Source organism: Nansenia antarctica, assembly GCF_963989245.1.
Source record: "Nansenia antarctica genome assembly, chromosome: 1".
Lineage (NCBI taxonomy): Eukaryota > Metazoa > Chordata > Actinopteri > Argentiniformes > Microstomatidae > Nansenia > Nansenia antarctica.
Genome location: NC_137674.1, coordinates 23,817,368 through 23,830,761, shown reverse-complemented (window position 1 = coordinate 23,830,761; position 13,394 = coordinate 23,817,368). Strand labels below are relative to the sequence as shown.

Here is a 13,394-nt window from a genome sequence, read left to right as displayed (position 1 = left end):
TGTGGGGCACATGGTCAAGTTTAGACCATTGGAGGGGCACCTCTCACCTCTCATTTTCGCCACTCAAAAGGGCATTTTTGCCACTCAAAAGGGCACTTAAGAGACGTTTTTCAACCGTGGGGGCACCAGGAGGGGCAGTCGCCCCCCTTGCCCCCCCCCTGAGTCCGCCAGTGCTCCTCGACCCCCCAACCTTGGTTTCCAGCTCACCTTCCACCTTGGGTTTGGTCTCTGCCAGGCGCTCTGCAAACTTCTTCTTGAAGAACAGAGCCTGGAGCCTCTGCTGGTAGTGGTCGATCCTGACCGCGGGACGAGGAGATGAAAGGGATGGATAGAAGAAAAGCAGAGCAGAGAAAAAGACAAGCAAAAAAAGAAAAGAACAAGAGAGTTAGAGTTGTCTCTGGGGAAGTGTCATTTCAAAGCAACCCCCCCCCCTATCTCCAAAACTCCACTTTCTTTTCATTTTGCTACGGAACTTTCATCATCAAATAGCCTCCTTCAACACAAGGGCATGTTAGACATATGAAGGAAGGAAGGGAGGGAGGTGGGATGAAAAACAGTGTGTTTGGGGGGGGGGGGGGGGGGCAAGCATATTGAGGCAGAAAAAAGGAAATAAAGGGGCGCTTGGTGGTATAGCACAGTAAGGCGTCAGCCATAGCAGTAAATGGTAGAATAATGGTGGTATTTTGATCAAAATATTATATACCACCATTATTCTATACCAATTACTGCTATGGCTGACGCCTTACTGTGCTACGCCACCAAACTCCCCTTTATTTCCTTTAAATTAGTGCCCTCCATACGTTTTATTAATTAAAAAGATGCATCGTCTCATTGGTGATGGGTTGTAGTAACTGTGATGGCTGATCTCATTTACATTTTACATTTTTGGCATTTAGCAGACGCCTTATTCCAAAGCGACTTACAATCAATACATTTGACTAAGCAAGTGAATCATCAACCACCAGTCGTAGCAGGAAGAGTAATCTAGCTCAGGCCCGGGGCCATTGGCAGTCTCTGTGATAGAAGGAAAACGTTTTTTATATTTTTATATATATCTAGACACTGGAGAACAGAGAGACAGTACAAGGGGGGCAGTAGAAGTCAAAGGGGACACAGTAGAGGGGGAAAAGCAGGTGTCTTCAGGAGACACAGTGCTGGGGGATAGTGGATGTCTCAGGAGGAGCAGTAGAATGATAAGCGTAGAATGATAAGGTTCTATCTCCGTTTAGGGTAGTTCAGAGATATTGAGCGTCAAAGTTTTTACATTCCATTATGTTTTGTGAGATGGAACCTTTGTATTTGATGAATTACTAACTCAAAAATGTCAACATTTAAAAAATAACACCACACAGGCATTAATAAACACCTAATGGATCAGATTATGTAAAAAACTAAATTTTGACCAAAAATGGAGATAGAACCTTATAATTCTAACGTCACGTAGTGACTCTGCAGCCTCTGCATCTCACCTGCTCATCTCGTAGAGGAAGCGGTCGGCGCGGGCCATGCGCTCCAGCTCGTGTTTGTGCTCCTCCAGCAGGTCGACGTCGCTCTTCTCAGGGACGAACTTCAGAAGCTGCAGGAGAAGAAGAAGAAGAATTCAAATCAAAATCGAAATTGTATTCAAAGTGCATCAAAGAATCTTTCAATCGTTTTCAATACATCTTTCAAAAGGTTTAGTTGAATATTCTTCAAATCAGAGTCAGATGGTTTCTTACCTTGAAGGCAGTCTATAGGCCCGGAGAAGGTTTAGAGGTGTTTAACTATTCACTAGTAACTTCGGATAAATTTAGCCACCGCCTACAAAAAAAACAATGGGAGTGATTGGGTAACAAAAAAAGACAATCGTGGCCAAATCGCCTCAAAGCAACTTCCAACCGAGTCAGAGAGTTCATTTGAGGTGATTAGGGCCATTTTTTTTGTTCCCCAATCAGTCCCGTTGTTTTTGTTAGCAAAGGACAAAGTTAGCGTAGTAGTTATTTAAACAAGTATGGATTCGTTTCTCCTGGCCCTTATACTACTTTCAAGGTAAGGAACAGGTCAAGCTGTTTATTTATTCATGAATCTATTCATCCTTTATTTAGAAAGGTGAATATTTTAAGCCTTGTTTACAAGGGAGGTCAGTATCAACACAGCAGCAAACAAGCACTTGTTACAGAACATTATGTTAGGACGCCAACATCGCCAGTCATTTCATCTGACTGTTACCCCAGCTTCAAGTTCCTGGGTGTTCACATCTCAGAGGACCTCTCTTAACTCCTCTTCCTTGGTCAAAAAGGCACAACAGCGCCTATTCGGTTGTTAAGTGTGACGTCAAACGTGACGTTTAGCAATTTCCGGGTCCAAAGTCCAAGTACCAGTGTACTACAGCGGTAGAATGACAGTTCAATCGTTTTTTAGACTGGGATCTATTCATACAATTCAATCAAGGACCCCAATTGAAATAAGCCAGTGGCTTTCTTGGGTTTTTATCCTGTTAGTTGACCTTGTATGTAATATGTACTTTCATGTACCTACTTCTGCAAATCTTCTAATAAAGTTTTCAATCAAATTCAATCAAAAAAAACAACAAGGGACACAGCACTTTCCCCTTTTTCCAATATTTGTCAGCATCTTTGTGCCTCGGAATGAATGAATGATGAATGAATGGTCTTTATTGTCATTGCTATAGTACAGGTACCAAACAACGAAATTTGGGAGGGGTGGCTCCCATGGTGCTAGGAAAGAAAAAAAAAAAGAAAAAAAAAAGAAGAAGGGAAAGGAGCTGGTTTACATAAATAAAGGCTATGTACACTATCCACTATACTATACTGTACAGATAAAACGACTAGGGTTGTCATATTGCACATAGTGTTATTGCACATTCATTTAAAGTGTCGCAGTTTGCAGGCTTGAAATGTACACATTACTGCTGCATTTCGAAGACAGCGCCAACTTTGGACCCGGAAACACGTCACGACTTAACAACCGAATACTTCCTGAGGAGACTGAAGAAAGGCCAACTGTCTCCCAGGATTCTGGCCAACTTCTACCGGTGCACCATTGAGCATCCTAACTGACTGCATCACAGTGTGGTACGGCACATTGCAAAGGCAGTAAAATTGAATCTAATCTAATCAGGGTTCCTACAAGTTTCAACAAGTCAAATTTAAGACCTTTTTAGACCTTTTCTAGACCTCTTTGAATATCATTTTTTACCTATTCGCGACACCTTATGACAGATGGAGGAAGAGAATTGGCATTTTTTGGGTTCCAGCTTTATTCATTTCTGTGTAAATAGATGTGGTCGGACTGATTTCCTTGCAGGACCTCGTTTTTAAGACCTAGCACCTCATTTTTAGACCGAATAACTGAAATGTAAGACCTTTTTAGGCCTTGGATTTTAGACTTTAAGGCTTTTTAAGACCAGCGCGGGAACCCTGTCTAATGTAATCTCAGGTACATCCCCAAGGCTTGGAAGGCAGCCCATGCGCTCCCTCTCCATAAATCGCAATGAAACACTTTTTTTCTTCTTAAGACTGAAGCTTGTAATAATGGATATTTAAATGTAAAATCACGGACACTCAACACAAAGGAAGTATATTTAAATTAAAATACTATTGTGATGAATTGTGCAATTAATTAGTTAAAAAATAATTTATTGTTCGAAGGTTAAATAATACATTTGTTGGATATTTGAAGGTACTGTATACTATAATGGAATAGCAGAGGAATGAGTTATACACAAGAGAAACCTCAGGTGGTCCGATTATTGAGCCCCTAAGCATAACATTAACACTACAACAGCCGTGACAATTTTACCTACTAGTAGAGCCGCCTTGGGGGTCAAATAGACCCCCTTTTTAGAATGTAAATCTGCTACTTACACACAACGACCACTAGTTGGCCATCTTGTTTTTTAGCCTGCCTCCTACACAGAAAAACAGCTTTATACTCAGGGTTGCACATAACTTTTTGGGGCCAGTGCTCAGAGGAGCACCTAGGGATGCTGCTTGGTGCTCCCCGAGCTCGCGAGTCACGACCCGTCCCACAGGATGGATAAAAAAGGGATACATGGATAACTTATATTAGCAAAACGACATTTATTCATAAATAAAGATGAACGAACAAATGATTGTGTGCAAAACAAAATAAACAAATGCAAAATCAAATGACTGCTCTTTAAGCATGAAAGTCTGTCAGACTCCTTTAAACACAATGAAATCAACTGACATCTCTTTAAGCACTAACTGAATGTCTGTTCTTTAAACACAATGAAATCAACTGACATCTCTTTAAGCACTGCTCTGTTCTGTAAACACTGAAATCAACTTTTCAACAAAAAGTTACAGCCTAAGCATTTATTTATGCTACAAGCTTAATCATCATCATCACTGCTCTCTTGACTGCTGTAAGTTATCACTGTCCTCAATTTCAACCATGGTAGAGGATGCTGTAGGCCATGGGTCACCAACAGGCGGCCCGCGGGCCGGATGCGGCCCGCCAAAGCTTCCCATCGGGCCCGTGGAATATTTATGTTTTTGGACATATTCATGAATTCAGAAAATGTGAGGAGGGAAATACCGTTTAGAACATATAGGGCGCGTTCGTAAATTCGTCGGAGCGCACACTGGATTCAACGTCGTCATGGAACCAAGTAATTTGATTGGACTAGAGGCAGTCACGTGGACGCTCTGACTCTCTCATTGTGAATTTACGAACGCGGCCATAGCATATATAGTTCTTCCAATGCAGGACGATTCAGACCTAACTCATTCAAAAAGCTGCAACCTTGCATCTAAATAGCAGTAGCAAAGCTGAAACTAATTCCCGTCTTTTAAATGGAATTCGGCAGACGTAGCGCCTATTCGCATGCAAGAATGGGGACACACTCATAGATCTCATTTAACATTTCGTTTTTGTTTTTTTTCACATACTCATTTAACATTTCGTGTTTTTTTCTCCACATGCTCTTGTTATACATTTCGTGTTATAGGCTCTTTTTTCACATGCACATTATAGTGACTTAAATAACAAATAACTTCTCAGTAAAAAAATGAATGAGGTAAATGGCTTGTTATGATTGTAGAACCCAGACAGCCCGGAGAGATGCACTAGTTGCCCTCTCGTTCAGATAACGTTCTGCTAATAATTCCACTGGCATATCCATATCCAGCTTTTAAGTTGCTTTTTTTCTGTGACGGGTCTCAGGGTATGACTTCTCAGAGTATGATTCTCTGAAATCTGCATGCCTTGTATAATTGTAACGGCGAAGATTGTATTGTTTTTCAATAGCTTCAGTGCAGATGAGGCATACAGGTTTTGCGTTACTAAATGTTGGCAGATGAATGCGTACTTGTCAGTCCATTCCTCATTAAAGCTGCGTTTTTCCACATCAATTTTACGCTTCAGGTTCTTTGAGAGTGACATTTTGCTTGATTGATAACTGAAAATGATTACAATGAAGTGAAGCCAAAATATCTTGATCGCCCCCTGGTGGCTGGCTGCAGTATAGGTGTCAGGAGTCTGTTAACACTGATAATAAATCAATAACATACATTTTGTAAGAAAGTGAAGATATTAAACAATAATATGCTAATTATGCCTAAATAGAATAAATAAAAATAAGTCCGGCCCCCACAGTGTAAGCTTCTGGCCCTTGGACAAATGTAGTTGGTGACCCCTGCAGGCCATCACTTTAAATAGCTCATTATTTTGATTGTGCAACAAAGTCTTTTTTTTCTTCTTTCTTCTAATAGAATTCCCAACCATATTCCCTGGGTCAGGGGTCTAGGTGCGATAATGAAGCTGTAAAACAAACGTCTGAACGTTTGAAAGCTTCAGAGAAAAGAAAAGTCCCTTGGTGTTGTTTTTCCTTTTAGCGACGAGTCGTTCGGGACTGAATTTTCACGTGTCGGCGTGATAACCGTGATAACCGTGCGATACGCGATACGCGGAATGAAAGTACAAGTTTTGATACTTTCCGAATGTTTTCGTGAGGGGAGTCGCCGTGGTCGTCGTGATGGATTACTCGTCGGGCCTTCGGCTGAGGGGACGGCAAATAGTTACTTACTTGGTGGGGCTTGCTTCTTGGACCCAGCTGTTGGTGCGCAAAAGCGCTGATCTGCCGCTGATCTGCCGCGCAGCATGCATTTTGGCGACGCATGCGCACTGGCGCACCAGTTATGTGCACCCCTGTTTATACTATCTTATCCTGAAGTGATTTAGAAAATGTAAGGATACTGGGTGGTAGAACACACATAGGAAAAGTCATGAAAGGAGGGTCCTGAAATTTGATCGAGTGCAAAGATAGATTTTATTTTTTTTTACTCACAGGGGTCACCGTGACCCCTCACGGCTCTTCTAGTGCTAAGCATAACATTAACCGAATTGCTTTGAATAACATCCATGCATGCTATGAGAGTTACTTTAAATAATGTCTCAATCATTTATCTGTTTTCCTCTGACTATAGGACTTCCGTCATGTGAATATTACCAGTAATGGGGCAAAGTAGGCAAAATAACCAATCAGTTATTGTGCTTAACTATCAACTACTATCTAAATATCCCTTTGAATTGGATCAGCATCAGCCATTCAAATCAACTGTAAGTGCACAATATCACCTCCAACAATGAAGATCAGAGACATTGGTGGTGACTGTCCCTGACAATAAGATGTCCAAGATGGAGGACAGGTTACCTGCTCCAGCATGTCCTTGGCCAACTCTTCCCGTTCGTCCATCTCTAGGATGGCCCTCTTGATCTCCTCGTTGGTCATTTTTAACCTGCGAGGAAAAAGAGAGACACCACAAGAGATTTAGTGATCATATTGAGACATCTACTGCCCCCCAGCACTGCGTCTCCTGAAGACACCCGCTTTCCCCTCTACTGTGTCCCCTAAAAAATTATATTGCCCCCCTTGTACTGTTTCTCTGTTTCTCCAGTGTCTATATAAAAAAAAGCCTAGGTTTTAGAAGAAGGTGATAGAAGAAGGTTTTTCCTTCTATCAATGGCCCCGGGCCTGAGCTGGATTACTCTTCCTGCTACGACTGGTGGATTTATGATTCACTTGCTTAGTAGTCAAATGTATCGATTGTAAGACGCTTTGGAATAAGGTGTCTGCTAAATGCCAAAAATGTAAACATTTAAAAAATGACATTGGAGGCAAGAAGGATAATGTAAATCTATTGTGCTAATTACGTCATAGAGCTGAACCCAGCTGAGCTGTACTGGGCCGGGCCTGGTCATGACACTGAAGCAGTGACGGAAAGGACAACGTGAAAGAGAAACATCCAAACCAGCACAGTATGGTTCGGGTCGGCCTTGTAGTCTGACTGAACCCCCATGTTGGGGGGGCGGCTGTGTCTCAGGAGGGAGAGCCGCCATCTAATGATCACAAGGTTGGTAGATCAGCGGTTCGAGACCCCGGCTGGCCACATGTCGAAGTGTCCTTGGGCAAGACACTGAACCCCAAAATTGCTCCCAGTGAGCGGGCCGGCCGGCGCCTTGCATGGCAGCTTGCCGCCATTGGTGTGTGAATGGGTGAATGAGAGGCTGTTGTAAAGCGCTTTGGAGCAGCTCTGGAGCAGCAAAAAAGGCGCTATATAAGTGCAGTGCAGTCCAGTCCAGTCCATGTGACCAACATCAAACCTGCAGGGCCTAACCAGAACCACACAACGCGGTTCTGCATTTCAGATCTATCTAGGTTACTGCAAAAAAGTTCAATACATCCATATGCTAATCCCACCAGGCCGAGTGTTATGATGCATCGTGGTTAACCAATGAGCCTAGCCAATATCACATCCCGCTCCTCGAGAGCCAATCCAATTACACCCAAAACTACCCACATAATTGTACCAACCCGTCTGTCTCACTGACTCATTTGATTGTTGATTCGAGGATTAACAGCAAAGACACGATACAAACAACATCATCCCCGTGACGCCACTCTAACTGTGGTTGTACCGCAGCCTAGCAGACGTTAGCGGACCTCTACAGACCTGCCAGCAGCTGCTGTCAGTGAGGTTGATCAATGTCCATCGAGCCCTGATCGATGGGACTGGCCATTAGCTGGATGACGAAGGCGCTACATGGATCTGTCCCTGACCTGGTTGGGGCTGTGCCTGCACCTCAGGCCATTCCCATTGACTAGGGACCTGACCTCCAGGCCAGTGGTGTAGTCTACATGATACGCAGGACTACGCCGTATACCCACTAGGAAAGGCCACTTAAAAATGTGTGAGGATACGTAACAGCGTTTTGTGACAGAACTTTCACTTTCATTCATAAAATTCACCCCTGTCTGTGTTACGAAGCACTTGAATTTTGGACCATTGCGACTGACTATATACCATCAACGGGGGGAGATGCGCCCTCCCGGGAGAATAGCTGTTCTGTTGGTGTCCTCTTTGTCCCCCACGGTGAAATCAGGTTGGTTTCAAGTGTGCGTTTGTCCGGCTGTTCACAATTACCACATCGTTAGCCCTGCATAAAGACCTTGTCCAGCCTTCACTAAAGCTTCAGCTTACCGTAAATGAATGAATAAATGAATGAATGGTCTTTATTGTCATTAATATAGTACAGGTACCATACAACACAATTTGTGAGGGGGGGGCTCCCCTGGTGCTAGGAAAAAAACAAGAAGGGAAAAGAGCTGGTTTACATAAATAAAGGCTATTGTCTTGGCAAACTCAACAAGAAACCAAATACAGTGCCATTCCTTCACAAACAAGGAAAAAGAGCCCAATTTCCCCTCCCTAGAGAAACTCAGCCATCCCAACATGGGTTTGGCTCCCATTCCCCCCAGAGGAGAAACATGAGATGACAGTCATGGCCTGCACAGCTGAAATCAATTCACTAATCACCCAGCAGCTCACCTGAACAATCACCACTCCCTGTATACTGCAGTCCCACAGTGGAGGATTCAGTTCAACAAACACACTGTGGTAGGAACATGTGCTATTGCAGTGCTGTGCTCAAACCAACTGTTTGCAGAGACCAGAGTGGCTGACGGTGAGATGACTTGGATGTGTGTTGTTTGTTTGATATCTTGGATTTGTTTGATAGCAAATTGGTTGCTGTTGGGTGTTTGATATCAAGTTCAGTTTATGGTAAAGTTAAAGGGGCGGTACATAATTTTGGGAAAACTATTTCATTACTTGTAAAAATGTTTTATTGCATTGTAAATTCCTTCATATTGTTTCTTAGCCGCTTATTTTGTGTTTATACCTTTTCAAAGGTTTTTCACCTACTACTACTGCTACTAGTTATCTGATGAAAAAGAGACAAAATTAAGTCCAAAATAAAAGGAGAAAGATAATTGCTGTCTGGTCATTGGATGCAGAAAGAGTGGAGTCCCAGTGAAACTCTGGTCAAACGGTCAAAGCCCTTTCAAGTTAGGGGAAGCACAGAAAACCATCACATAACTTGACAGCTATATACACTATCCACTATACTATACTATACAAATAAAACACTGTGCTGTACTCTATGCTATGCTATAAATATCCTAACATTTCCTATCTCTGAACCTTATGTGCACGAGGGTTGTCATATTGCACATAGTATTATTGCACATTCATTTAAAGTGTCGCAGTTTGCAGGTTTGAAATGTTCACAGTTGTGTTTCAGTATTGCACTTGATTACAATCTAGTAGCTGCCATCAAATTGTCTAGATTGTCCAGGGCCTAGAACCTAGGTCTTTGCTGTGTTCAGGGCCTGAATGGCCCTAGGGTAGAAGCTGAGCTTCAGTCTATTTGTCCTTGCGGACATGGTCCTGAACCGCCTGCCCGAGGGCAGCCGAACAAAGTGTTCGTTCCCAGGGTGGGATGGGTCTCTGGAGATCTTGGAGGCCTTCCTGAGGCAGCGTGTGTTGTACAGCTCTTCCAGAGAGGGGAGGGGGGCGCCGATGATCTTCTGGGCCGATCTCACGACTCTCTGTAGCGCTTTCCTCTCTGCGGCTGTGCAGCTGGAGAACCACACGCAGATGCAGTAGGTGAGGATGCTCTCCACTGTGCAGCGGTAGAAGGTCACAAGCAGCTCCTGTTTGAGGTGGTATTTCCTGAGGACTCTCAGGAAGTAGAGCCGCTGTTGTGCCTTCTTGATGATGGCTGCTGTGTTGGTCTTCCAGGACAGGTCATCCTGAATGTGCACCCCCAGGAATCGGAGGGTTGAGACTCTCTCCACGCTCCCTCCATCGACTAGCAGGGGCTGTACCTCAGATTTTTTCCTCCTGAAGTCCACAATGATTTCCTGGGTCTTTGACTGGTTCAGCAGCAGGTTGTTAATCTTGCACAGCTTGCCCAGCTGCTCCACCTCATCCCTGTACGCCGCCTCGTCCCCCCCCGAGATGCAGCCCACCACGGTGGTGTCGTCTGCAAACTTTATGATGGAGTTGCTGGGGTGGACGGGGGTGAAGTCGTAGGTGTAGAGGTTGTAGAGGATGGGGCTTAGCACGCAGCCCTGTGGGGACCCAGTGCTGAGTCTGAGGGCTGTGGAGGTGTGGGAGCCCACCCGCACCCTCTGGGGGCAGTCAGACAGGAAGTCCTTGATCCATGCACAGATGGAGTGTGATTTCCCAGGTCTAGTAGTTTGGTCACTAGCCTGTCTGGAAGGATGGTGTTGAAGGCAGAGCTGAAGTCCACAAAGAGCAGTCTCGCGTAGCTGTTCCCCCTCTCCAGGTGGGATAGAGTGGAGTGGAGAGTCGTCGCGATGGCGTCCTCTGTGGACCTGTGGGCTCTGTAGGCGAACTGGTATGGATCCAGGTTGGGCGGGAGGCGTGTGACTATGTGGGCCCGGACCAGTTTCTCGAAGCACTTCATGATGATTGGTGTGAGTGCCACCGGGCGGTAGTCATTTAGGCAGCTCACCGTGCTTTTCTTCGGGACTGGGATGATTGTTGAGGTTTTCAGGCAGGGTGGGATGGTGGCCTGGGACAGGGACTGGTTGAAGATGTTGGTGAAAACCCCGGCCAGCTGGTCGGCGCAGTCCCTCAGCACCCGTCCCAGGACGCCATCCGGCCCTGAGGCTTTTCTGGGGTCCACCGCCTTCAGCACGCGTCTCACTTCATGCTCTGTAAGGGTGAGGCTGCTGAGAGCTGGAGAGATACGCTTCCAGCTCCCCTACCTAATTACTACCCTGCCTGTACCTGCCTCCTACTTACCCTTTGTTTGCCTTTACCCCCAGTACCCCTACCGGACTCCTGCTACCTGCCCTCCTGCCTGCCCTCCTGGCCTGACCCCTGCCTGCCTGCCGACAACTCCTCCTGCCTAACCCCCTGCCTGCCGACAACTCCTCCTGCCTAACCCCCTGCCTGCCGACAACTCCTCCTGTCTAACCCCCTGCCTGCCTGCCGACAACTCCTGCCTAACCCCCTGCCTGCCTGCCGACTACTTCTCCTGCCTGACCCCCCCCCCGCTTGCCTTACGACCATCCACTGCCTACTCCTTTAAATAAATATATTTTAATTTACTTTAATCTGTCTCTGGTCTGTGTCTGCGCTTGGGTTCCCTATCTGACCATAACAAACAGTGGTAAATACCCCCAACAACCCACAGTTCAGACCGCATTTCCAGTATCAATGCGCCTCCCAATCAATCTGATTAGGAACACCTGTGCTGATCTACAATGCAATGGTTGATCTTGTTCATGGGACTATATTCTGTGGCGGAAGGATATATGTATTCTGAAACGATTAATGATTGTAAATACATGAATTTAATGTTACAACTGTGTATTTATTTGTTATATTATGTGGTGGCTGTTGTAGAAAAGCAATTGACCATTCGAGGGCGGGGGTTGTGGACTCATTTACCACTGTACAGGGTTTTCCTACTCGGCTTCGCCTCGTGCCACAACCCTGAACCAGTGGTAAATGAGTCCACAACCCCCTTCCTCTCGTGGTCAGTTGCTTCTATTGTGGTCGGCGTGGACACGTACTTTGAGAGCAGTATGACACAGTTCTGCGCACGGCGTCCGTCGATGACCGACAGCTCCTTGACCTTGCGTGTGGTCAGGTACAGGTCATCCATGGAGCCTGTTGTCTCTTTCTGACAAGAGAACACAGAGAACGAGGTCATCTTCAAATGGTGTACAATTATCAACAACACAACACTCAAGTTCAAGACAAAATGAGAAAGAGAATGCAATCATAACACCCTGGCTGTTCTGCAATGACACCTGAACACTTCTTAGCATGGAATGACATCACATATGACATCACAATGGCACTTTCTTAATGCCATGAATTTACAGTTTGGAGGAATAGAAGGGTGGGGGAATTTCCGGGGCAGATTGAAACCTAATTCACTAACTAAATGTCACTGGTACATTACTGTACTCATGGAATCATGTGGTTGTGCCAATGGCGGGGGCCTTTCAGCGAAATGTGCATTCCCCACCCCTGGTTTGAGGCAACAGGAGGAAAGGTTTGTAAATGTAAATGCCACTAAATGCTTATGTCAGGTGTCACGTGTCACTGCTTTGGGCATAACCCATGTCTTGTAAAAAAAAACTCTGAACCGAGGCAGTGCAAGCATATAAACATAACAGTTCGGAAAAGCCATGGAAAACAAGAGCATCAAAAGTCCATGTTGGAGCGAGCAGTGAATCTAAATCAAGGAGGAGAGATGAGATGAGTCACAGTCAAAAAAACTTAGCCCAGGCCGTTCCATAAACCACTCTGAACCAAGGCAGGAAACCGAGTTGGGGCCTTGTCAGATATTTCAGTATTCAAAAATCCACAAGGGAGAATTAATAGATGTTTTAAAAAAACTTGGGGCTTGGGTTTGAGAATGTTAAAAGTATTCTATTCATGGCCCAAGAGAAAAAATAAAAACGTCCTTTTGCGGTGACCGAGGGGATGACGTATGTAGAACAGATGCGGCAGAGGCTTCCAAAGACAGAAAGCTTTTCTTCCATGCCCGCGTTGACCTACACTGACTGGCAGGATAGTGAGGCTGGCGTGCGGTCAAAGGGCCACTCCCGTTCGACGCGCCAGCCAAATCCCAATCTCTACCCACGCACTCAAAACCTTCATGCCAGGTCGACGTTTATGTGGTCCTCCAAATATAGCAGGCAGGAGTGTGGCGGTTCTATTTTTCAATGATAATAATTAGAATTGTTATAAACTACTAGGGTGATGAAGTTGGGGAAAACGTTTGGTGCTAGGCAACGTTGTTTTAGAGGCTTTATCAATACAAAAGGCCTTCAGCTCCACTCTACTCTTTCTGTTCCATTGTGACATCACAGACATGGTTGTTGGTGATGAAGATTATGACGGAACCGATGATGGAGAATGTGATGACAATGATGAGGATGATTCATATTAAAATTACACTTAATTAAATGACACATACATAAACCCTAATTAGAGAAATCTAATGCTAATGTGTGAACAACTAAATTATAACATTTG

General features: G+C 44.8%; 1 protein-coding gene across 1 annotated transcript in view; it reads right to left on the bottom strand.

The window, feature by feature from the left end:
• daam2 (dishevelled associated activator of morphogenesis 2) overlaps positions 1 to 13,394 on the bottom strand; it is a gene marked incomplete at both ends in the record, with an annotated part of 83,361 nt that overhangs the window by 11,372 nt on the left and 58,595 nt on the right. The window contains 4 exons of the mRNA XM_080534686.1: positions 208 to 296; positions 1,470 to 1,576; positions 6,680 to 6,764; positions 11,918 to 12,027. Of these exons, the coding sequence (XP_080390812.1) occupies positions 208 to 296; positions 1,470 to 1,576; positions 6,680 to 6,764; positions 11,918 to 12,027 (391 nt within the window). The remainder of the gene's footprint in view (positions 1 to 207; positions 297 to 1,469; positions 1,577 to 6,679; positions 6,765 to 11,917; positions 12,028 to 13,394) is intronic.